The 27308-nt window shown below is 42.4% G+C and overlaps 1 protein-coding gene across 1 annotated transcript in view; it reads left to right on the top strand.

The window, feature by feature from the left end:
• The window catches only part of LOC124622579 (RNA-binding protein NOB1), a 61642-nt gene extending 51974 nt beyond the window's left edge, over positions 1-9668 (top strand). The window contains exon 7 of the mRNA XM_047148327.1: positions 9420-9668. Coding sequence (XP_047004283.1) covers positions 9420-9541 — 122 coding nt within the window. The 3' untranslated portion in view covers positions 9542-9668. The remainder of the gene's footprint in view (positions 1-9419) is intronic.
• Positions 9669-27308: the final 17640 nt, after the last annotated feature.

Genomic DNA, 27308 nt, shown 5'->3' with positions numbered 1-27308 from the left:
TTCATAAAGAAAATGTGCCGTTAAGACCGATACTAAGTGCCATTGGTTTGCCCACGTACTCGTTAGCCAAGTTTTTGACTACGCTGTTAAAACCACATGTGGGCCGTTTGGACTCTTTACCTAAAGAATTCGACACATTTTATCAGCAGATTGAATGGCATAGTGGTCTAGCCGGAGGACATATTGGTCAGATTCGATGTGGTATCGCTGTTTACCATGGTTCCACTTAATGATGTATTGGAACAGCTGGATCGAATTTTTCCTGCCGATATTTCAGAACTGTTTAAGTGTTGTTTGACGACCACATACTTCAAGTGGAATGAACAGTTTTATGAGCAAATGGATGGCGTGGCTATGGGAAGCCCCCTAAGTCCCGTAATTGCAAACTTCTTTATGGAGAAATTCGAAGAACAGGCCTTAGGTACTGCCAGCAAAAAACCAAATGTATGGTTCCGATACGTGGATGACACGTTTGTGCTGTGGAGACATGGTAGGGAGGAACTAAGCCGGTTCCACGAACATCTGAACTGTATAAACTCGAGAATTCAGTTTACAATGGAGGAGGAGGTAGACAGCAAATTACATTTCCTAGACGTGCTTGTTTTTAGAAACAAAAGTGGTACTTTGGGCCACTCAGTATACCGCAAACCCATGCACACGGACCGTTATTTGCACCGGGATTCGAACCAACACCCACAACAGAAGTGGGGTGTTATCAAGACATTAGCGGACAGAACTAGAAATATTTGTGAACCTGAGTTGCTTGACACTTAGATGGAACGCCTCCACAATGCACTAATGCAGAACGGATATTCGTCCGCCGAAATAAAACGTGCGTTGAGGCAGCCACGCAGAAATCATACTGACGTACAGGCTACTGCAAAATCTAAGGTTTTCCTGCCGTTTGTTAAAAATGTAACGGAAAGAATAGGGAGGATCTTGTCGAAGCGGAATATTACCGTAATTTACAAGCCCACCAGGAAGATACAGGAATACCTTAAGCCTGCCAGGGACGCTCGCAAACCATTGGAAAAAGCTGGAGTGTATAGGATCCCATGCAGCTGTGGTGATGTTTATGTGGGTACCACTAAAAGAACTGTTTCTAAACGTTTGGAAGAGCACAAGGGAAATTGTAGAAGAGGAGAAACGAAACAATCAGCTGTTGCGGAGCACGCTTTCCAGCCAGGGAACCACAATATTCGTTTCGAGGAGACGCAAGTACTAGCAGCCACAAGCGGATATTACAAAAGGCTCTACAGGGAGGCAATCGAAATCGCTAAACACCCAAATAATTTCAACCGAAAGGAGGAGGGCTTGAAATTAAACAGTGTATGGATGCCGGTGTTAAAGAAGATGTGTACCACCCGTTCACTACTGGGTGATGGCAACGGCAATTGATGGCGACGGACAGCGGCCAATTGCACTGACGTTTTCAAAACACGTGACATCACGCCGCGGCGTGGGAGCGCACGGACATGGAATTTAGCGGCAGTCAGTAGCGAGCCAGTGGGTGTGTGGGACCTTCCATCGAGCTACGGACCCCCTTGAAGATGTCTCCTGCAGTCAGAGACGAAACGTTGGGAATCGACACAGAATTCATCAACTGATCACGGCATAACAGCCCAGATAATTATAATGGACTTATTTCCAGCCGTGAAAGTCTACATTTTAGTAAAAATGTGTATGTCGGATAAGGTTGGAAAGCCGTCTCCCGTGTCCTGACTGCAAGCCCCTATCGACCTGGAGTCTGAATGATCTGCCCTTCCTTCCCAACCTTCCCTAACTGAGTCCTCTTTCCTACCTGGCATAGAAACAAACAGCTGCAGAAACTAGCATGTGTTTTCTTTCTGTTTTTGTGTGTGCTTACATATACGTACATACTCCACAAGCCACCATAGGGTGCATGGCAGAGGGTACCCTGTACCACAAATAGTTGTTTCGTTTCCTGTTCCACTTGCAGACAGAGTGAGGGAAAAATGGCTGTCTATATGTCTCCATATGAGCCCACAATATAATAGTGATGAAGAATAGGCTGAAGTTTAAGACATTAGTCAGGAAGAATCAGTACACGAAGTGGGATACAGAAGTACTAAGGAATGACGAGATACACTTGAAGTTCTCTAATGCTATAGATACAGCAATAAGAAATAGCTCAGTAGGCAGTACAGTTGAAGAGGAAAGGATATCTCTCTCTAAAAAGAGCCATCACAGAGCTGGGAAGGAAAGCATAGGTACAAAGAAGGTAACTGCAAAGAAACCACGGGTAACAGAAGAAATACTTCAATTGATTGATGAAAGGAGGAAGTACAAAAATATTCTGGGAAACTCAGGAATACAGAAATACAAGTCGCTGAGGAATGAAATAAATAGGAAATGCAGAGAAGCTAAGATGAAATGGCTGCAGGAAAAATGTGAAGACATCGAAAAAGAAATGATTGTCGGAAGGACGGACAGGAAAGTCTAAACAGCCTTCAGTGACATTAAAAGCGAGGGTGGTAACATTAAGAGTGCGATGAGAATTCCACTTTTGAATGCAGAGGAGAGAGCAGATAGATGGAAAGAATACATTAAAAGCCTCTACGAGGAGGAAGATTTGTCTGATATGATAGAAGAAGAAACAGGAGTCGATTTAGAATAGATAGGGGATCCAGTATTAGAATCAGGATTTAAAAGAGCTTTGGAGGACATAAGGTCAAATAAGGCAGAAGGGATAGATAACATTCCATTAGAATTTGTAAAATCATTGGGGGAAGTGGCAACAAAACGACTATTCGCATTGGTATGTAGAATGTATGAGTCTGGCGACATACCATCTGACTTTCGGAAAAGCATCATCCACACAATTCTGAAGACAACAAGAGCTGACAAGTGCGAGAATTATCTCACAATCAGCTGAACAGCTCATGCATCCAAGTTGCTTACAAGAATAATATACAGGAGAATGGAAAAGAAAATTGAGGATGTGCTAGTTGTTGATCAGTTTGGCTTTGGGAAAAGTAAAGGCACGAAAAAGGCAATTCTGACATTGGGGTTAGTAATGGAAGCAAGACTAAAAAAAATAAAGACACATTCATAGGATTTGTTGACCTTGAAAAAGCGTTCGACAATTTAAAATGGTGCAAGATGTTCGTAATCCTGAAAAAAGTAGGGGTAAGCTATAGGGAGAGATGGGTCATACACAGTACGTACAACAGCCAAGAGGGAATAATAAGAGTGAAGACCAAGAACAAAGTGCTCGTATTAAAAAGGGTGTAAGACAAGGATGTAGCCTTTTGCCCCTACTGTTCATTCTGTATAGTGAGGAAGCAATGATGGAAATAAAAGAAAAGTTCAGGAGTGGAATTAAAATTCAAGGTGAAGGGATATCAGTGATACAATTTGCTGATGACATTGCTATCCTGAGTGAAAGTGAAGAAGAATTACATGATCTGCTGAATGGGATGAACAGTCTAATGAGTACACAGTATGGACTGAATAAATCGAAGAAAGATGAAAGTAATGAGAAGTAGTAGAAATGAGAACAGCAAGAAACTTAACATCAGGATTGATGATCACGAAGTAGATGAAGTTACGGAATTTTGCTGCCGAGGCAGTAAAATAACCAATGATGGACGGAGCAAGAAGGACAAAAGCAGAACAGCTATGGCAAAAAAGACATTCCTCGCCAAAAGAAGTCTACTAATACCAAATATAAGCCTTAATTTGAGGAAGAAATTTCTGAGAATGTACATCTTAGTACAGCATTGTTTGGTAGTGAAACATGGACTGTGGGGAAACCAGAACAGAAGATAATCGAAGCATTTGAGATGTGGTGCTACAGACGAATGTTGAAAATTATGTGGACTGATAAAGTAAGGAATGAGGAGGTTCTATGCAGAATCGGAGAGGAAAGAAATATGTGGAAAACACTGATAAGGAGAAGGGACAGGATGATAGGACATCTGTTAAGACATGAGGGAATGACTTCCATGGTACTAGAGGGAGCTGTAGAGGAAGACAGAGATTGGAATACATCCAGCAAATAATTGAGGACATAGGTTACAAGTGGTACTCTGAGATGAAGAGGTTAGCACAGGAGAGGAATTTGTGGTGGGCCACATCAAACCAGTCAGAAGACTGATGACAAAAAACCTAATTTCTTGTATCTTATCTTTATGGTCCCTAAACAAAATGTATGTTGGTGGCAATAAGGTCGTTCTGCAGTCTGCTTCAAATGCTAATTCTCTAAACTTTCTCAGTAGTGCTCTTTGGAATGAATCTCTTCTTCCCTCCAGGGATTCCCAATGGAGCTCCCAAAGAATATCCGTAACACTTGCATGCTGATCGAACCTACCAGTAACAAATCTAGCAGTTTGCCTCTGAATTGCTTTGATGTCTTCTTTCAATTCGACCTGGTGCGGATCCCAAACACTCAAGCAGTGCTCAAGAATAGATCACACTAGTGTCCTGTATGTGGTCTCCTTTACAGATGAACTACACTTTCCTAAAATGCTCCCAATAAACTGAAGTTGACCATTTGCCTTCTCTACCACAACCCTCACATGCTCGTTCCATCATATTGCTTCACAGCATTACGTCTAGATATTTACATTAAGAGCCAGCTGCCATTCATTGATTGGGGCTAAGAAATGCAAGAGGAAGCCGCCTCGTAGAATTTTGCACAGAGCATAACTTAATCATAGCTAACACTTGGTTCAAGAATCATGAAAGAAGGTTGTATACATGGAAGAACCCTGGAGATACTAGAAGGTTTCAGATAGATTATATAATGGTAAGACAGAGATTTAGGAACCAGATTTTAAATTGTAAGCCATTTCCAGGGGCAGATGTGGACTCTGACCACAATCTATTCTTTATGAACTGTAGATTAAAACTGAAGAAACTGCAAAAGGTGAGAATTTAAGGAGATGGGATCTGGAGAACCAGAGGTTCTACAGAGTTTCAGGGAGAGCACAAGGGAACAATTCACAGGAATGGGAGAAAGAAATACAGTAGAAGAAGAATGGCTAGCTTTGGGGAATGAAATAGTGAAGGCAGCAGAGGATCAAGTAGGTAAAAAGACAAGGGCTGGTAGAAATCCTTGGGTAACAGAAGAGATATTGAATTTAATTGATGAAAGGAGAAAATACAAAAATGCAGTAAGTGAAGCGGACAAAAAGGATACAAACGTCTCAAAAATGAGATCGACAGGAAGTGCAAAATGGCTAAGCAGTGATGGTGACAAACGTAAGGATGTAGAGGCTTATCTCACTAGGGGTAAGATAGATACTGCCTACAGGAAAATTAAAGAGAACTTTGGAGAAAAGAGAACCACTTGTATGAATATCAAGAGCTCAGATGGAAACCTAGTTCTAAGCAAAGAAGGGAAAGCAGAAAGGTGGATGGAGTATGTAGAGGGTCTATACAAGGGCGATGTTCTTGAGGACAATATTATGGAAATGGAAGAGGAGGTAGATGAAGATGAAACGGGAGATATGATACTTCGTGAAGAGTTTGAGAGAGCACTGAATAACCTAAGTCGAAACAAGGCCCCGGGAGTAGACAACATTCCATTAGAACTACTGACAGCCTTGGAAGAGCCAGTCCTGACAAAACTCTACCATCTGGTGAGCAAGATGTATGAGACAGGCGAACCCTCAGACTTCAAGAAGAATATAATAATTCCAATCCCAAAGAAAGCAGGTGTTGACAGATGTGAAAATTACCAAACTATCAGTTCAATAAGCCACAGCTGCAAAATACTAACACGAATTCTTTACAGACTAATGGAAAACTGGTAGAAGCCGACCTCGGGAAAGATCAGTTTGGATTCCATAGAAATGTTGGAACACGTGAGGCAATACTGACCCTACAACTTATCTTAGAAGAAAGATTAAGGAAACTCAAACCTTCGTGTCTAGCATTTGTAGACTTAGAGAAAGCTTTTGACAATGTTGACTGGAATACTCTTTTTCAAATTCTGAAGTTGGGAGGGGTAAAATACAGGGAGCGAAAGGCTATTTACAATTTGTACAGAATCCAGATGGCAGTTATAAGAGTCGAGTGACATGAAAGGGAAGCCGTGGTTCGGAAGGGAGTGAGACAGGGTTGTAGCCTCTCCCCGATGCTATTCAATTTGTATATTGAGCAAGCAGTAAAGGAGACAATAGAAAAGTTTGGAGTAGGTATTAAAATCTATGGAGAAGAAATAAAAACTCTGAGGTTCGCCGATGACATTGTAATTCTGTCAGAGACAGCAAGGGACTTGGAAGAGCAGTTGAACGGAATGGACAGTGTCTTGAAAGGATGGTATAAGATGAACATCAACAAAAGCAAAACACGGATAATGGAACGTAGTCGAATTAAGTCGGGTGATGCTGAGGGAATTAGATTAGGAAATGAGACACTTAAAGTAGTAAAGGAGTTTTGCTATTTGGGGAGCAAAATAACTGATGATGGTCGAAGTAGAGAGGATATAAAATGTAGAATGGCAATGGCAAGGAAAGCGTTTCTGAAGAAGAGAAATTTGTTAACATCGAGTATAGATTTAAGTGTCAGGAAGTCGTTTCTGAAAGTATTTGTATGGAGTGTAGCCTTGTATGGAAGTGAAACATGGACGATAAATACTTTAGACAAGAAGGGAATAGAAGCTTTCGAACTGTGGTGCTACAGAAGAATGCTGAAGATTATATGGGTAGATCACACAACTAATGAGGAGGTATTGAATAGAATTGGGGAGAAGAGGAGTTTGTGGCACAACTTGACCAGAAGAAGGGATCGGTTGGTAGGACATGTTCTGAGGCATCAAGGGATCACCAGTTTAGTACTGGAGGGTAAAAATCATAGAGGGAGACCAAGAGATGAATACACTAAGCAGATTCAAAAGGATGTAGGTTGCAGTAGGTACTGGGAGATGAAGAAGCTTGCACAGGATAGGGTAGCATGGAGAGCTGCAGCAAACCAGTCCCAGGACCGAAGACCACAACAACAACAACTTCCATTCATCACACCAACTGGAAATTTTGTCTGGTCATCATGAATCAACCTACAGTCACTTATCTTGAGTACCTTCCAGCACACCGCAGCATCACCAGTGAACTTCTGCAGATTGTTGCCCACCCTGTCTGCCACTTCATTTATGTTTGAGGGTTGGAACTTAAATAGTGGCAACTATTTATTCACAACTGATACTAAAGAGTTACATGTTTGCATCTGTCACTGTCCTTCAAAGTAGTCACCAGTGTTGTGTAAAACCTGTTGCCAGTGATGTGGAAGGTGTAGTATACCGTTAGCAGAGCCTGTTCTGTTGATGGTGCGAATGAAGCAGTCTACTGCCTGTCGAATTTCTGGAACAGTTCTGAAGCGAATGCCACGAAGTGGTTCCTTCATCTTTGTAATCAAATCAAAGTCACAAGGACTTAAGTCCGGGGAGTATGGTGGATGGTACAGTGCTTCGCAGTCTCATCGACCGAACAGAGCAGCCACTGCTTGCGCTGTATGCGCCCGCACATTGTTGTGGAAAATTATGGTAGGTTGCGCAGAAAATATCACCACTCCTTTCGCAAAGCTGGTCACAGGTGATGCTCCAAAAACGAACAGTAATACTGTGCATTGACGGTCTGCGGAGGAATGTAGTGCGTTAGGATAACACCATCACAGTTGTACATGAGAATCACCATAACTTTAGACCACTCCGTTCGCACCATCAACAGAACAGGCTCTGCTAACGGTATACTACGCCTTCCACATCGCTGGCAGCGAGTTCTACACAACGCTGGTGACTACTTTGAAGGACAGCAACAGGTGCAAACATGTAACTCTTTTGTATCAGCTGTGAACAAATAGTTGCCACTATTTAAGTTACAACCCTCATACGTACAAAATAGCAGCAATCCTGTGACACTTCCCTGGGCCACTCCTGATGAACACTTACCACCGAGGTCTTCAAGCCAGTCACATGTCTGGGAGCCTAGTCCATATCCACTTACCTTCATTAACAGTCTGCAGTGGCACACCGTGTCAAATGCTTTTCAAAAATCTAGAAATATGGAATCTGGCTGTTGCCCTTCATCAGTAGTTTGCATTTTATCACATGAGAAAAGAGCAAGCTGGGTTTTGTACGAGTGATGCTTTCTAAAGCCATGCTGATTTGTGGACATAAGTTTTTTAGTCTCACGGAAATTTGTTATATTCAAACACAGAATACGCTGTAGAGTTCTGCAGCAAATTGATGTTAAGGATATTGACCTGTAATTTTGTGGGTCTGTTCTTTCACCTGTCTTATATACAGGAACCACCTGTGCTTATTTCCAGTCACTTGGCACTCTGCACTGGTCAAGAGAGTGCGATAAATGCTAGCCTAGTAAGGGGCCAGTGATGTAGAGTATTCTTTGTAAAACCGAACTGGGATTCCATCTGGACCTGCCGACTTTGTTTCCATCTCTTCAGTTGTTTCTCTAGACCAGGGATGCTTATTACTATGTCATCCATACGGGGCTCTGTGCAGTGGTCAAACAATGGTACATTTGTATGATTCTCCAGTATGAATGATTTCTTATATGTGGAATTTAAAACTTTGGCTTCCTTTTGCTGTCTTCTGCTGCCAAACCAGACTGGTCAACAAGAGACTAGATGGAAGACTTAGACCCCCTTAGTGATTTTACACAGGACTAGAATTTTTTGAGTTCGCCACCAGATCCTTAGCCAAGGTATGATGATAGGACCTCTGTATGCACCTTGTGAAGATATTTCCACGGATGCGCAAATATCTACTAATTTTTGACTGTCATAATTTGTACGTCCTCTTTTGAACCAAGCCTTTGTCTTCTCACTTGGCCTCTGTCGACAGTACTTGAAATTCTCCGGAAATTCGCCATGTCCTCTTTTAAATGGAGAGTGCAACAGCCTTTGCCTCCTCAGTTGGCCTCCGTTGGCAGTACTTGAAATTATCCGGAAGATGAGTGACGATTAGCTATACTGTCTAATTGTATTTTTAAAGGCATGTAAAAGGCAGAAATAAGTGTGTTGTGTCATATAGTTGCTCTACTTTTATTTTAATCCTTGTCATATCAAGCTCTTCCCAGAGACTAACATAGCAGTTTTAGAAAATGTGTTCTATAAAAATGGCACAACAATAACATTTGTTTTTAAAAGAATCATTATTTCAGCAACTGTAATATCAATCAAACTTCCTTACCTAACATTATGAATATCACACTTGAGAAATGTTAATTCTGCAGTTCCTGTCTTGACCATCTCATGTGTGAGCAAATGCTTCAGAGTTGTACAAATGAAATAGTATTTTTGCTAAAATTCATTTTTTTCTCAAATATTACAGCTTTGTAAGCACACTGTTCATTTGAAACAGTGTGGTAAGACATGCTAGAGCATTATTACATTTGTGCATTTTTCATATAAATTAATTATATTTTATTTTTCAGGCTATTCGCCTTTTGTTATGCGTGACATAACTTCCAAATCAGCTGTGCTAGGAATCAGAAATGGGAATTTGAAGAATTACTTCAGAAGGAGTGAAGTTAATAAACCAAAACGAAGGAAATAGTGATTTATAACTTGCATTGTGTTTCTTATGTCATTTCTAAATATGTGTTACTTACTAAGTTTGGCTGAGCACTCAGTGTATAAACTGTTTTTGTTTATTAAAAACAACAGGAATAATTGTCAGTGTATCTCTTGACTTTAAATTAGTGTCGTTTGGTGATATGCAACCATGATGAATAATATTAAGTTATATAATTTATATATGTTGGTGTATGAAATGTACATGTGATAACATCACCAAACATAAAATGTTCATCAGGTGATTAACCATGTAAACATGTTTCAAACTGTTTTCTACAAATGTCCAGATAACATTCCAGTAAGCCATTCAGTAATTCAAAATTTGGTTACTATGAATTATACTCTGTTAAGAACTTAACAAAGACAGGATGTTACATTTTATCTACAGAAAAAATCAGAGTTACGGGATGATAAGAAATGTTGTATTTCTTTATTTTGCCTATCAAGATACAGGCTTTCAGTACCTCTTCTATATTGAGCAGATGTTTTGAGAGATACTTTTACAGTTAACATTTCACTTTGCATAGGAAATGAGTGACTGTACTGTTACTGATGTTTATAACAACAACAACAATAAGAAGAAGAAGAAGAAAAAGAAGAATACAGTTATGAGCATAATTGTTACAATAATTTTAGTCCTATTAATATTATGATAAATACATTTCTTGCAATATAACATTCCTGCTATTTAACAGTAGTCTTCGTTCTGCATATGTCACATTTATTTGTATGCCACGTTTCTGACAGGTGATTCTGGCAGAATAGTTCTACTTTCTGAATAACCTTCTCCAAGATCTAACAAGTGAAGGCTATTCTGTCATTGGTATTTTTCCAGTTCAATCATAGCCATCTATTTGCCTATAACTAGTACCATTACCACACCCAATTGTCTCCAACATGAGATCTTGGATTTATGGTGTTGCACTTGGCTGTGACTGGACAAGCTGATGGGTTCAAGGGCAACACACTTATTGAACAAAAGTCATGTGATATCACCTGATATTGTGTTGGACCTCCTTTTGCCTGGCATAGTGCCGCAGCTCGAAGTGGCATGGGCCCGTCAAGTCATTGGAACCTTCCTGCAGAAATATTGAGCCACGCTGCCTCTATAGCTATCCATAATTGTAAAAGAGTAGCTGGTGCAGGATTTTGTGCATGAACTGATCTCTCAGTTATTTCCCATAAATGTTCGATGGGATTCATATCAGACAGTCTGGGTGACCATTCGCTGAAATTGTCCAGAATGTTCTTCAAACCAGTTGCAAACAGTTGTAGCCCTCTGACATGGTGCATTGTCATCCATAAAACTTCCATCATTGTTTGGGAACATGAAGTCCATGAATGGCTGCAAATAGTCTCCAAGTAGCCAAACCCAGCCCACACCATTATTGAGTCACCACTAGCTTGCACAGTGCCTTGTTGACAACTTGAGTCCATGTCTTGTGTGTTCAGTGCCATATTTGAATCCTCCCATCAGCTCTTGCCAGCTGAAATCAGGACTCGTCTGACCTGGCCAACGTTTTCCAGTTGCCTACAGTTTAACCGGTATGGTCACGAGCCCAGGAGGGGCACTGCAGGTGATGTGCTTTTAGCAAAGGCTCTCACATTGGTTGTCTGCTACCGTAGCCCATTAATGCTAAATTTCATCACATTGACCTATTGGATATATTAATTGTAGATCCCACATTGATTTCTGTGGTTGTTTCATGCATTGTCGCCTGTCTGTTAGCACTGACAGCTCAAACACTGCTGCTGTCAGTCGTTAACGGCCACTACATTGTCCAAAGGTAATGACTGAAATGTTGTATTCTCTGCATACCCTTGACACCGTGGATCCCTAATGATTTCCAAAATGGAATGTCCCAAGCATGTAGTGCCAACTACCATTCTGCATTCAAAGTCTGTCAATTCCTGTCGTGCGGCCACAACAACATTGGAAACCTTTTCACGTGAATCACATGTGTACAAAGGACAGCTCTGCCAATGCACAGTCCTTTTATAGCTTGTATATGTGATACTATTGCCATCTGTATATGTGCATATCACTATCCCATGACTCAGTATAATGCTATAATAGGGATTTTAAATAAAATTTGCTGTTATTTCCCAATGGTAGCAGTATAATTATCATATTCATATTTTTATTTTAAAAAAGCATACATTTACTTGGATTCTTAATTTCCTTCTAAAATTCTCATAGCGGGCACTTGGCCTTGCCATGACTCAGATGCCGTAGATTTATTCTTCTCTCTCTCTCTCTCTCTCTCTCTCTCTCTCTCTCTCTCTCTCTCTCACACACACACACACACACACACACACACACACAAAGAGTGAAGTTCCCTGCTTGCTTGTTTCTGTATGTACACACTGATCTCAGGAACAGTTATAGGGATTTTGATACCTGGTGTGGGCAGATGTGATTGCAACACCGACAAATGAGTGGCTGTGGAGGCCTTTGATGCACGACTCACACTGTTAGTGGGTTGCTGTCGGGCAGTCACTTACGCCTGTAAGCACTACAGTATGCCAGCATGTGGATGTTCAGTTTAAATTGTTTAATTTATATGAAAGTGATAATATTCAGTTACCTAACCTTGTTCCCTGATTTTTGTTTTATTGTAATTGTACGCATTGCTGTGTGAACAAAAATATTGCACCACCCCACAAGTCACCCATCTGGTTGTAAATACTTAGTGCAACCGATGCGAAGCTGGGGCAGGTCACTGGCATATACATAAATTCACATTTATACAAACTGAGATGTTGGGACATCATTAATGAATAAAAATATCTGAAAACGTTTTTCCCCAGTTCAAGAGATCGTGTCTGCTGACAGAAACTAAAAAATGTTGTGGGTCCTGTTTTGGATGCAATGAAGTATGAAATAAATCTGCATTCCTCAAAATCAAACTCACTTCAAAATGCCAAAATTCTGTTAAATATTATTTTTTAAAAGTCTTAGCAATCTTGCAAATTACAGTACCACACATTTGATTGGGCATCACTGGGAATATAATATAATAGGAGTTTGAGAAATAATTGCTGGCTTCATCTATACCAGTGGCCCACAGCAAAATCTGCCGAATCAGTTCATACCGAAGAATTATGCGTATGATTATGAGGGTGTTGTCCACGCCAGAGCATTAAGACTAAAACTTAGTTTTTTATTTTCAATTTAGGATGTAGCCTACAAAATCTTTGCATATAATACAGAGTGTCGCAGGAGGAATAGTTAGTATTCAGGAATAGGGCAGGAATGTTCATTCGAAATAAGTCTAGCAAACGTGGGCTCTTAAAATGCATTCATTAAGAGCTATGAGCACTTGTACAGTGGAAGAGATATGTTTGATATTAGTAAAGATGAACAAATCCTCATAGCTCTTAAGGTATGCCACTTTGAACCCCATGTTTACTGGATTTTTTTCCTTGTTTTGGTCCATACTACCACCTCGCGAAATATGAAAAGCAAAGAGATCGCACTAAAGGAGATTTGTTTCACAGCATTATGAAAAGGGTAGATTGCTACTCACCAAGTAGAGGAGATGGTGAGTTGCAAAAAGGCGCGACAGAAAGAATGTGTACATTTGAGCTTTTGGCCAAGAAGTCGTCTTCCAAAGTGGAAAACAAATGCACATACGACCACTGTCTCTGGCACCTGAGGCTGGAGTGCATACAGTGACTGTGCTTGATGGGAGAGGCAATCTCTGCATGATGGTGGTAAGAAAGTGGCTGGGGCCGGGAGGAGGAAGGTATGGTGCCGCTTGTGGGAGCATGCAGGAATGTGGCAGGGACAAGGTTTATATGGTATAAGGGATGATCAAAAAGTTTCCGTCTGAGGGTGTTACCGCAGTGTATATGCAATATAGTGCTACTCCAATGCAGATATATAATAGCTGACGTGTAGGCAAGGGCATTCATATGGCATTCATTATATTCCAATATGTTGTTGTTGTTGTTGTGGTCTTCAGTCCTGAGACTGGTTTGATGCAGCTCTCCACGCTACTCTATCCTGTGCAAGCTTCTTCATCTCCCAGTACCTACTGCAACCTACATCCTTCTGAATCTACTTAGTGTATTCATCTCTTGGTCTCCCTCTACGATTTTTACCCTCCACGCTGCCTTCCAGTACTAAATTGGTGATCCCCTGATGCCTCAGAACATGTCCTACCAACCGATCCCTTCTTCTGGCCAAGTTGTGCCACAAACTCCTCTTCTCCCCAATTCTATTCAATACCTCCTCATTAGTTATGTGATCTACCCATCTAATCTTCAGCATTCTTCTGTAGCACCACATTTCGAAAGCTTCTATTCTCTTCTTGTTCAAACTATTTATCGTCCATGTTTCACTTCCATACATGCCTACACTCCATACAAATACTTTCAGAAATGACTTCCTGACACTTAAATCTATACTCGATGTTAACAAATTTCTCTTCTTCAGAAACGCTTTCCTTGCCATTGCCAGTCTACATTTTATATCCTCTCTACTACGACCATCATCAGTTATTTTGCTCCCCAAATAGCAAAACTCGTTTACTACTTTAAGTGTCTCATTTCCTAATTTAATTCCCTCAGCATCACCCGACTTAATTCAACTACATTCCATTACCCTCGTTTTGCTTTTGTTGATGTTCATCTTATATCCTCCTTTCAAGACGCTATCCATTCCATTCAACTGCTCTTCCAAGTCCTTTGCTGTCTCTGACAGAATTACAATGTCATCGGCGAACCTCAAAGTTTTTATTTCTTCTTCATGGATTTTAATACCTACTCCGAATTTTTCTTTTGTTTCCTTCACTGCTTGCTCAATATACAAATTGAATAACATCGGGGAGAGGCTATAAGCCTGTCTTACTCCCTCCCCAACAACTGCTTCCCTTTCATGTCCCTCGACTCTTATAACTGCCATCTGGTTTCTGTACAAATTGTAAATAGCCCTTCGCTCCCTGTATTTTACCCCTGCCACCTTTAGAATTTGGAAGAGAGTATTCCAGTCAACATTGTCAAAAGCTTTCTCTAAGTCTACAAATGCTAGAAACGTAGGTTTGCCTTTCCTTAATCTTTCTTCTAAGATAAGTCGTAAGGTCAGTATTGCCTCACGTGTTCCAGTATTTCTACGGAATCCAAACTGATCTTCCCTGAGGTCGGCTTCTACTAGTTTTTCCATTAGTCTGTAAAGAATTCATGTTAGTATTTTGCAGCTGTGACTTATTAAACTGATCGTTTGGTAATTTTCACATCTGTCAACACCTGCTTTCTTTGGGATTGGAATTATTATATTCTTCTTGAAGTCTGAGGGTATTTCGCCTGTTTCATACATCTTGCTCACCAGATGGTAGAGTTTTGTCAGGACTGGCTCTCCCAAGGCCGTCAGTAGTTCCAATGGAATGTTGTCTACTCCGGGGGCCTTGTTTCGACTTAGGTCTTTCAGTGCTCTGTCAAACTCTTCACGCAGTATCGTATCTCCCATTTCATCTTCATCTACATCCTCTTCCATTTCCATAATGTTGTCCTCAAGTACATCGCCCTTGTATAGACCCTCTATATACTCCATCCACCTTTCTGCTTTCCCTTCTTTGCTTAGAACTGGGTTTCCATCTGAGCTCTTGATGTTCATACAAGTAGTTCTCTTATCTCCAAAGTTCTCTTTAATTTTCCTGTAGGCAGTATCTATCTTACCCCTAGTGAGATAAGCCTCTACATCCTTACATTTGTCCTCTAGCCATCCCTACTTAGCCATTTTGCATTTCCTGTCGATCTCATTTTTGAGACGTTTGTATTCCTTTTTGCCTGTTTCATTTACTGCATTTTTATATTTTCTCCTTTCATCAATTAAATGCAATATTTCCTCTGTTACCCAAGGCTTTCTACTAGCCCTCGTCTTTTTACCTACTAGGTCCTCTGCTGCCTTCACTACTTCATCCCTCAAAGCTACCCATTCTTCTTCTACTGTATTTCTTTCCCCCCATTCCTGTCAATTGTTCCCTTATGCTCTCCCTGAAACTCTGTACAAACTCTGGTTCTTTCAGGTTATCCAGGTCCCATCTCCTTAAATTCCCACCTTTTTGCAGTTTCTTCAGTTTTAATCTACAGGTCATAAGCAATAGATTGTGGTCAGAGTCCACATCTGCCCCTGGAAGCGTCTTACAATTTAAAACCTGGTTCCTAAATCTCTGTCTTACCATTATATAATCTATCTGATACCTTTTAGTATCTCCAGGGTTCTTCCATGTATACAACCTTCTTTCATGATTCTTAAACCAAGTGTTAACTATGATTAAGTTGTGCTCTGTGCAAAATTCTACCAAGCGACTTCCTCTTTCATTTCTTAGCCCCAATCCATATTCACCTACTACGTTTCCTTCTCTCCCTTTGCCCACTACCGAATTCCAGTCACCCCTGACTATTAAATTTTCATCACCCTTCACTATCTGAATAATTTCTTTTATTTCATCATACATTTCTTCAATTTCTTCGTCATCTGCAGAGCTAGTTGGCATATAAACTTGTACCACTGCAGTAGGTGTTGGCTTCGTATGTATCTTGGCCACAATAATGTGTTCATTATGCTGTTTGTAGTAGCTTACCCGCATTCCTATTTTCCTATTCATTATTAAACCTACTCCTGCATTACCCCTATTTGATTTTGTGTTTATAACCCTGTAGTCACCTGGCCAGAAGTCTTGTTCCTCCTGCCACCGAACTTCACTAATTCCCACTATATCTAACTTTAACCTATCCATTTCCCTTTTTAAATTTTCTAACCTACCTGCCCGATTAAGTGATCTGACATTCCACGCTCCGATTCGTATAACGCCAGTTTTCTTTCTCCTGATAACGACATCCTCTTGAGTAGTCCCCGCCCGGAGATCCGAATGGGGGACTATTTTACCTCCGGAATATTTTACCCAAGAGGACGTCATCATCATTTAATCATACAGTAAAGCTGCATGCCCTCGGGAAAAAATTACGGCCGTAGTTTCCTCTTGCTTTCAGCTGTTCGGAGTACCAGCACAGCAAGGTCGTTTTGGTTATTGTTACAAGGCCAGATCAGTCAATCATCCAGACTGTTGCCCTTGCAACTACTGAAAAGGCTGCTGCCCCTCTTCAGGAACCACACGTTAGTCTGGCCTCTCAACAGATACCCCTCCGTTGTGGTTGCACCTACGGTATGGCCATCTGTATCGCTGAGGCACGCAAGCCTCCCCACCAACGGCAAGGTCCATGGTTCATGGGGGGGGGACTTTCCAGTATGTCTGCACTAAATGTGGAAATGTGAACTATGGTGGCATTATTACCAAACGTTGCAAACAGAACAGTGTACTGTTATTCTTTTCTTGGCGATGACAGCCTCAGTGCTCACAGCAATTATGCCTGATTGGCATACTGATTCTGGAGTGTACGACGTTCAAACGGAAATTTGTCATCACCCCTTATGTACATTGACAGAAAAAAAATTGGACTGCAAAAAAACAGTTAGTGTTGAGCAATGAACTTACAGGAATTCATTTGTCTGGGTAACACGTTTAAGTGATAACACTGCTAGATCACACATAAATTTCAAATGTGAAATGTTGATACATTAATAATCTGTGTAATCATCAGAATGTTGAATGCAAATGTACATGCATTGCATTGTACAGGTGCTATATGCCAGTTTCGGGATGGAGTTCCATGCCTGTTGTATTTGGTCAGTCAATATGAGGTGGAATCCAAAATTTTCGGGCCTAGTGCTGCCATTTGGAAAGTAGGAATAGCAGATCTTTGTACTGCTGGGTGGCGAGAGCTGCATATCTGATGAGTCAGTGTGTGGAGTGGCATTCAGCTGGGGGGACGTGTTGCGTGTCCACAGTGATTTCCATAATACTCTGTGTTTGGTGTGTGGCGATTTTATGAGGATCTGCAATTACAACAGCACGTATGTATCAAATTCCATGCGAATCTCGGGAAAAGTGCTACAGAGACCCTTGCAATGATTCAACAAGTGTTTGGGGGACAAAGCTTGAGCCGTACACATGTGTTTGAGTGGTATGCTCAGTTCAGGGCCAGGTGTACAGACGTCGAAGATGATACTCACATTGGAAGGACCATTAGACACACAATGCCAGACATTGTTGCCAAACTTCAACAATTGGTTCATGCAGATTGACGTCGAACCATTCAAGACCTTGCGGATGAAGTGGGTATTGGTTATAGGATATGTCAACGAATGTTGACGGATGAATTGGGCATGCATCGTGTCGCTGCAAAACTTGTGCCAAGGATTTTGACTGCCAATCGGAAGGCACAGCGTGTTGAAGTGTGCACGGACCTTCGTCACACTGCATCTGATTATCCAACGTTCTTGTCACGGATTATCACTGGCGATGAGAGCTGGATTTATGGTTATGATCCAGAGACAAAGCAACAATCACCCCAGTGGAAGTGCTCGGGCTCTCCAAGACCCAAAAAAGTGAGACAGGTGAAGAGCATGATCATCATTTTCTTTGATACTAAGGGAATTGTGCACAAAGAATTTGTTCCACCCAACCAAACAGTGAATTCCACGTACTACTGTGACGTTTTGAGACGGCTCCGTGAACATGTGCGGCAATGTTGGCCCGAACATTAGCGTCAAGGGAACTGGCTGCTGCATCATGACAACGCACCCTGTCACACGTCCTTGCTCACCACAACCTATTTGGCAAAAAACAACATGGCGGTTGTACCATACTCACCAGATTTGGCACCGTGCAACTTCATGCTATTCCCAAAACCGAAACTCAAGTTAAAAGGCCGTCGGTTCAACACTCTAGAGAGGATTCAAGAAGCATCGCTGGCGGTGATAAACACCCTCAAAGAACAGGACTTCCAGAAAACATTTGACCAGTGGCAGAAGTGCTGGGACCGATGTGTATGTGCGGGTGGGAACTACTTCGAGGATGATGGTGACGATCAGTCCAAAGGTAAGGTTTTCAACAGGTGGCAGCTCCAGTCCCAAAAATTTTGGATAGCACCTCGTATGTTGATGGTTAATGCTGTTTGTATATGATGCTGGAGGTGTTATCCGATGACGTCCCATTTGTGCTCTATTGGAGACAGATCTGGTGATCGAGCATGCCAATACAACATGTCAACAGTCCGTAGAGCATGTTGGGTTACACCAGTGGTCTGTGGGCAATCGTTATCCTGTTAGAAAACACCCCTCATATGCTGTTAATGAATGGCAGCACAGCATGTTGAATCACCAAACTGACATAAAATTTTGTGTTTTGGGTGCATGGGATAACCACAAGAGTACTTCTTGTGCCATGTGACATTGCACCGCAGACGATAACTCACGGTTTAAGTCCAGCGTGTTTAGCATGCAGACAAGCTGGGTGCAGATCCTCAACTGGCTTCTTTCTAACCAACACATGAACATCTCTCACAGCAAGGCAGAATTAGTTTTCATCAGAAAACACAACAGACCTTCAACTGCCCTCCAATAAGCTCTTGCCTGACACCACTGATGTCGCAAATGGTGGTGGTTTGGGGTCAGTCAAATGCATGCTACAGGCCAGTGCCTCAGATCTGTCCTTGAAGTAACAATTTGTGACAGTTCATTGTGTCACTGTGGTGCCAACTGCTGCTGCAGATGCAATACAATGCGACAGAGCCACATGCTGAACACGATGGTGTTCGTTTTCTGTAATGCCACATGGGTGCCTGGAGGCCAGTTTTCTGTGATCTTACCACCACTACCAGTAATCATGTAGAGTGACTATATTCCTGTGAAGTGTTTCTGTAGTATTGTAGAAGCAACATCCAGCTCCTCATAGCCCTATTACATGACCTCATTCAAACTCAGTGAGGTGTTGATAATGGCATCTTTGTTGCCTTAAAACATTCTTGCCTAATGTCAACTCACCACATCCAGTCTCAAAGGTAACTATCACTCTTGAGATAAAGAAATTCTCATAGCTCTTAAGGTATGCCTTTTAGAGTCCATGTTTACCAGACTTTTTCGCTTTAAATGATCATTTCTGTCATATCCCTGAATATGGGCCTTTCCATTTGGCCCAGTGTCTTTGTAGTAGTATTCTAAGGTACAAACATTATTTTCTACTTTTCCCGTTCGCTAAATTGCGACAGACATAAACAGTTCTTCTGCCAACCACTGCTTAGAGGAGTGGGGATGACCACCTCGAAAGGTGTTAGCACTCAACTCCATGATCAGGCAGTCGTACAAGATACTCTGCATACCTGCCTCAGCAGGTTACCGTATTTCTCATTGGGAAGAGACTCAAAAAATGGGATGATGTTTAATGACACTGCACAACAAAATTAGAGGGCCATTTTTTTGTGGCCGCGCAGTTAGAGGCACCATGTCACTGACTTCATGACCCCTCCCATCGGAGGTTCGAGTCCTCCCTCGGGCTTGGGTGTGTGTGTGTGTGTGTGTGTGTGTGTGTGTGTGTGTTCTTGTTATAGGTTAGTTTAAGTAGTGTGTAAGTCTAGGGACCGATGACCTCTGCAGTTTGATCCCTTAAGAAAACACACTCTCTCTCTCTCTCTCTCTCTCTCTCTCTCTCTCTCTCTCTCTCTCTCTCTCTCTCATTCTCATCATTTCATCCCCATCGACGCGCAAGTCGCCGAAGTGGCGTCAAATCGAAAGACTTGCACCAGGCGAACGGTCTACCCGACGGGAGGCCCTCGTCACACGACATTTCATTTCATTTCTCTCTCTCTCTCTCTCTCTCTCTCTCTCTCTCTCTTTCTCTCTCTCTCTCTCTCTCTCTCTCTTTCTTTGTAACCCTGTCACCTTCTTCCATTGTGATGCAGAAGTTTGAAATTTGGGTCAAAGAAGCCTACATCATTCCTCTGTAATGGTGCAAAAGCATAGCTATCGACAATGTCACCCTTGGGCTGGGTGACACTTCAACCAACAAGGTGTCAACACATGCAAAAATGCACCGAGCGAGGTGGCGCAGTGGTTAGCACACTGGACTCGCATTCGGGAGGACGACGGTTCAATCCCGTCTCCAGTCATCCTGATTTAGGTTTTCCGTGATTTCCCTAAATCGTTTCAGGCAAATGCCGGGATGGTTCCTTTGAAAGGGCACGGCCGATTTCCTTCCCAGTCCTTCCCTAACCCGAGCTTGCGCTCCGTCTCTAATGACCTCGTTGTCGACGGGACATTAAACACTAACCACCACCACCACATGCAAAAATAAGACCAGAGCTCAGAAGTTAATATGAAGTCTAAAGAGGATTAATTGTCACATTGGCACGAGATTTCACCACAGTTCTGCCCAATGCCTCTGTGGACGTGTCGCAGTATGGGAACGGTATCACTCCTCACCGTAACCATATTTCACCCCTTCTCTTGACATTTCTGTGACCGAGATCAGAACTGTGATGCCCAGCAGTGAAACCACACAGTTTTCTTAGTGTTGGCTGAGGAAAACAGTTGAACACACAGCTGATCAGAATCAATACGAAAAAAATTCAAGGTATCATGAATAAAACTACCTCTTCCCTTGGGCATTCAATTTCAAATATTTTTTGCAGTGGGATGAGTTTCATGAATACCTTTGATCCTGCTGGCACCTGCAGGACATGCTCCCCTTCCACCAACGGTTTATCATACAAAGGAATTACAGGAATGCAGCTGGATTAAGAGATGTCATCCTTATGGGTAAAATATTTTTGGAGATAAAATAGTCTCTTTTTGGATCTCTGTGTGGGGACTACTCAGGAGGATGTTATAAGGAGAAACAAGACTGGCATTCTATGGGTCGAAATGTGGAAAGATAGATTTCTTAATTGAGTGCATAGGTTACAGAATTAACAAAACGAAATTGATAGGTTGAAGTTAGATGCAATGGGAATAGCGAAGTGAAGTGGCATGGAGAACAGACTTCTGGTCAATCAACAGTGTTATCAACACAAAATCGGATAGGGGGACTGCAGGAGCAGATCTAATAATGAATAAAAAAGTAGGAAAGCAGATAAGTTGTTAATGGATAGCATAGTGGATGCATTATTCTAACCAAGGTGGACACAAGGCCAGTGACCACTATAGTTTTAGTATTTGCAGCCAAGGGAAGCAACATGCTACAATTGATGTACCAGATAGCAAGGAATATTGATACATCTGTTAATTCTAATGAACAAAATACAACAAACACGGTTTCTTCGGATCTGAGTCCGCACTGCATGGTTCTCACTGAAGGTCAATAACTGACACTGCTCTGGAAGGTTCTTGACAGAAATTCTATCACTGATGTTCCACAGGAATGTTCTTGTATAGATCTAAGTTCATGAGGCTGGAGTCGGCAGTGAGTAGCAGGGTGCTTGAAGATGATTGGCGGTTGATCCAGTGAGGCACTGAGCTCGAGGACAGTTGAGACAAATGTCAGCGAGGTGGTGGGCTCAAGGACGGCTGAGATGAAGTCCAGTGATGTGATGAGTTTGATAACAACTGAGACTAAAAAGTCCAGTGAAGTGGTTAACTTGAAAATAGCTGAGACAATAGTCCTGCAAAGTATTGAGCTGAGAGTGCTCTCTATGATGGCTTGTTTGTGTGGATGTTGCAGTGAGATGCACCTCATTCAGCTCAGCAAAGTGAATTCTGATTGATGAGCTACTAGGTGCAGTTGGCATAAGCCTAAGCCCAGATCATGAACTGCTGTAAAGTGGCTGGATGGTGCAATAAATATTGGTTGGCAGAAGGATACACGCACAACATTCAGCAGGCACTGACTTCATGGGAGAGAAGTGTTTTCACGATTCCAGTGCTACTAGCAGGGAGGCTGGCGCCACATGGTACTGTGGCTGCTGCAGGAGGTTCAGCTGAAAACACACAGCATCTTTGTGTTTGGTGCTGGACTGTTTCTGTCAATGTACTGAGATCAGTGTAGCTGGTAGAACTGAGCTGCAGCAACCTGTGGTACATGCCTGTATGGTTGGTGGCATGCTGCAGGCAGCAGCTTAGGTATGCAATATACCTCAACCCTTAAGAAATAGTTGGTGGAGCTATCTTAGAGACAATGTGGAAGCCAAAGAGAGGGGGCACTGCCAGGACTGAGGAGCAATCCCTGATGTGGGTGCTCGCGATGGTGGAGGCTCTGGGCAGAGCAACTGGCTGCTGTCGGAATTTCCAGGAGTGCACAATTGAAGATCTGAGAAAGTCCAGATGGTGGCCTTACTAGGGCATTCTAAGGAGGCACAGCAGAAACCCTGCATGATACGAGAGATTCCCAGGGATGCACATTGTGCTACTAATGCAAGGCATCCAGGGGAGCTGACCAAGCAGGGTAGGAGCAGGACGTAACCAGTTGGGTGGCAAAACGTGTCTTGTGATGTCGCCTGACTGTAAAAGAGAAGAAGCGTATATGATATATGACTATTCTGGGAAGGAGGGCAGCAGAGTAAATGGAGAAGCATGTGAGAAATCACAGGACAATGCATAAGGGACTGAACAAGGATGCATCACCATCGGGCAGAACCCGAGGAGAACAAGCTACGAGGTCCAGACGGAAAATATGGGAATACCATAACTGGAGCAGCTTCAGCGTGGTGTCAGCAGCCAATGAGGGGAAAATTCGACCAACAGGAGCTGCCAGACATGCGACTGCTAAGTAAGTTCAGTTGCCGGGTGGAACCAAAGGGCAGAACAGTTGTCTGTTGGTTATGGAGGACGCAAGAGTGCTTGGGAACACCACCAAAGATTCGTCATCCATGTGAACAGGAGTGTGAGGTACCTGAGGGATGCCCAAAAGAGAGAAGCCAGGAGCACCACATGTGTCACACTCGATCGATGCAGGATCCACAGAGAGAAAAGTTGCAGAGTATAGGAGATGCAGGCTGAGTCTTGTCAACAGATGAGGAAGAAGGCGCTACCAAGGGCAGCATGACAATAAACGAGCTTCCTTGAGGAAAACTGCACAGAGATGAATGACCGGCAGTCAGCTGAGCAAGTGGGAGATGGAACAATATCACCAGCGAATGGAGGGGAGGAGTGTCCAGGGTGTGCTTGCACAATGGACACAGGAAACAGAGTGATGAGTGAGACAGAAAACAAGCCCTGAGAAAAGGTAGGAGCACGGGTGAATCGGTGGTGATGGTGGCGCTAACAGTGATAGCAGGCCCAGCAGCGGAGGTGGCAGTGGCAGTTGGACCAAGGGTATTGGTGGAGGTACCGGCGGCAGAAGAGGTGGTGAGGAAGGTATAGTGTTGAAACTGTGGCATCGTTTCAGACAATGTCACACATTCCATAGACTTATCAAAACCTGTGAACAGCGCCGGGGGCTCAAGAGGAAAAGGCATCTCCACAGATGCTTGGCCCTACAGTAGTGCAACCTTCTCGGTGTAATTCTGCTCGTTGTTTGGGCTGCTCCTGCAGTAGTTTCAGCTGTAGTTGTTGCACTTGCATCTGCCTTTGGTGTTGTTCCTGCAGCGTTATTTGACTCTGTCAAAGCTCCAGAAACTTGGGTCCACTGTTACAAGTTAATTACACAAACAAGAGTCAGCTTCATCACTACTTTAGTATTTGCGACTAATTGGAGCAACACGCTACAATTGGCATACCCAGATAGCAAGGAACAATGATACATTTTTTAAATCTGATGAACACAGTATAACAACATAACTTCACACTACTTGGTTCAGCTGGAAGTCAGTAACTGCTGTTGCAATGGAAGGTTCTTGATGGTAAGTCTATCACCGACATTGTGCAGGAATGTTCTTAGATAGACTGAGTCTGTTGTTGGCAGTGAGCAGTAGGGTGCTCAAGGCTGATTGGTGATTGGGTCCAGAGAGACAGCTTGTAAACAGTCGAAACAAAGCTCAGCAAGGTAGTGAGTTCAGACGGCTGAGATGAAAATGCAGCTAAGCACTGAGTGGAAGGTGCTCTCAATAATGGCATGATTGTGCAGTGGTTGTGGTGAGATGCACCTCGTTTGACTCTGTGAAGTGAACTCCAAATGATGGGATTGTAGGTGTGACAGCATAAGCCTGCAGCATGAACTGTTGTAGCACCCTAAATACCCGCTGGCAGAAGCAAATGGGTGCGGCATTCAGCCTGAAAAAGCGTACAGGTGCAGCATTCATCATGAACTAGCTGAATAAAAGTGGTGCCCACAATTGCAGCACTGGTTATTTTGATACACGTTCCATTAGCTGTGAAGCTGGTACCATAAGGTACTGTGGTGGCTACTGGAGGTTCACTTGGAAACAACTCTGTGTCAGTTTCTGGAAGGCGATGTTGCTAGCAGACCTGAACTGCAGGAACCTGTGTTATGCATCTGTAGGTTGGTGGTGTGTCGCAGGCAGTAGCCTGGGTAAACATAAACAGAAGTACAAGAAAATATGCCAATTTGCTCCACAGATGACGAATAGACTGAAAGAATATATGCGGAGTTATTCATATGGTTAAGGTGCGTGATGAGTGACTGGAATCTGGTACCGAGCGAGGTGGCGCAGTGGTTAGCACACTGGACTCTCGTTCGGGAGGACGATGGTTCAATCCCGTGTCCGGCCATCCTGAGGTTTTCCGTGATTTCCCTAAATCGCTCCAGGCAAATGCCGGAATGGTTCTTTTGAAAGGGCATGGCCGACTTCCTTCCCTGTCCTTCCCTAATCTGATGAGACCGATGACCTCACTGTTTGGTCTCTTCCCCCAAACAATCCAATCCAAATGGAATCTGGTACTGGGAGAAGGAAGGGAAGCAAAAGTAGTTGGAGTACAAGGACACAGGAAAGGAATTATAGAGAAACACGCCTATTAGAATTTTGGACACAATTTAATCATCACTTTTTGGTTTAAGCATCATGAAACATGGTTATATCTGTGGAAGAGACCTGGGGCATTGGATAGTTTCAGATTGATAGTATTATTGTAAGACAGAGATTTCGAAAACAAATTTTAAACTGTAAGACTTTTCCAGGAGAAGATCTGGACCCCGGCCTTAATTTACTGGTTATGAATTGGAGAGTAAAACTGAAGAAATTGCAAAAAAGTAGGAAATTAAAGCGAAGGGACCTGCATAAATGGAAGGAGCCAGTAATTGTTGAGCATTTTGGAGGGGGCATTAGGTAACATTTGACTGAAACGGTGGAAAGAGAAAAAGTACAAATGGAGCCAATAAAGCAGGAAAAATGGAATACACACAGTTTGTAATTAAAGGCACTGAGACAGAGATTCCGCAAAATATAGACACTAATGGACAAAAATAGCAACACCAAAAAATAATCAATCTGAGTAATTAAGTTTTGAGAATACATATTTACATGATTAACACTGGAAAATCACATGTTAATGTAAGTGTGACATAAGCCATTACATTACTAAACGGTGTAACCGCCAGAATGTTGAATCCAAGCACCCATTGGTGTTGTGTAGGTGCCGTTATGTCAGTTTGTGGGATGGAGTTCCATTCCTGTTGAACTTGGTCAGTCAATACAGGGATGGTTAAAGCTGTTTTTGTGAATGACAGGTGGAGTTGTTTTCCATTATATATGCCCAACTAGCGACAGATCTGATGATCAAGCAAGCCAAGGCAACATGTCGACACTCTGTATAGCATGTTGGGTTACAACAGCGGTATATTGGCGAGTGTTATGGAGTTGGAAAACACCGCCTGGAATGCTGTTCATGATTGGCAGGACAATAAGTGGAATCACCAGGCTGACGTATAAATTTGTAGTGAGGGTGCGTGGGATAACCATGAGAGTGCTCCTGCTGTCATATGAAATTGCACCCCAGACAATAACTCAAGGTTTAAGTCCAGTGCGTTTTAACATCCAGATAAGCTGAATGCAGGTCCCTAACTGGCCTCTTTCTAACCAACAAATGAACATCTCTTGTGGCAAGGCAGAATCAGTTTTCATCAGAAAACACAACAGATCTTCACTCTGTCCTCCATTGAGCTCTTGCTTGACACCACTGAAGTCGCATATGGTGGTGGTTTGAGGTTAATGGAATGCACGCTACAGGGTGTGTGGCTCACAGCTGTTGTTGAAGTAACAAGTTTGTAACAGTCCATTGTGTCACTGTGGTACTAAATGCTGCTCAAATTGCAGCTGCAGATGCAGTATGATGCAACAGAACCATATGCGATGATCTTCGCTCTTGGTAGTGCAACATACCCAACCGGAGCCCGATGGTTCTAGATGAACCGAAAGCGGTCATGTGAATAAACATTTTTGCAATCAAGACGGATTATAAGTAACATTGTATAACCAGTGATTGCGGTATCCCATCAGACATTATGTCTGTTTTTGCAAAATCTTTCTGCAATATTGCAGAAGGAGCATCCAGCTTCTCATAGTCCTATTACATGACCTCGTTCAAACTCAGTGAGGTATTGATAATCGTGTCTTTGTCACCTTAAAGGCATTCCTGATAAACATCAAGTCACCACATCCAGTCTCAAAGGTAACTAACGCTCACAACTGTTACAGCATGTATTTAAAGCAAACCTGATTTTCATCCTCATAGTGGCGTTACTAGCGCCACTTTTATGCACCTGGCGCGAAATTAGAATAGACATCTTTCACATGTAGAGACATGCCTACCAACTTTCGTTTATGTAGCACAACTTCTTGATGTTGCGATTTTTTTCCATCAGTGTATTAAAACACATTAATGTATCGGTGATGGACTATAGGAACTTTTTAAATTTTCAGGACACATTTTGAATATCTATCACACGAATTTACAAAATGAAAATAAAATTTTTGGAATAGTCGATATCGAGTGATGTTTTTCGAAGAGACAGGAG

This window comes from Schistocerca americana, chromosome 7, assembly GCF_021461395.2.
Source record: "Schistocerca americana isolate TAMUIC-IGC-003095 chromosome 7, iqSchAmer2.1, whole genome shotgun sequence".
Classification (NCBI taxonomy): Eukaryota; Metazoa; Arthropoda; class Insecta; order Orthoptera; family Acrididae; genus Schistocerca; species Schistocerca americana.
This window is presented reverse-complemented; position numbering and strand designations above follow the sequence as displayed.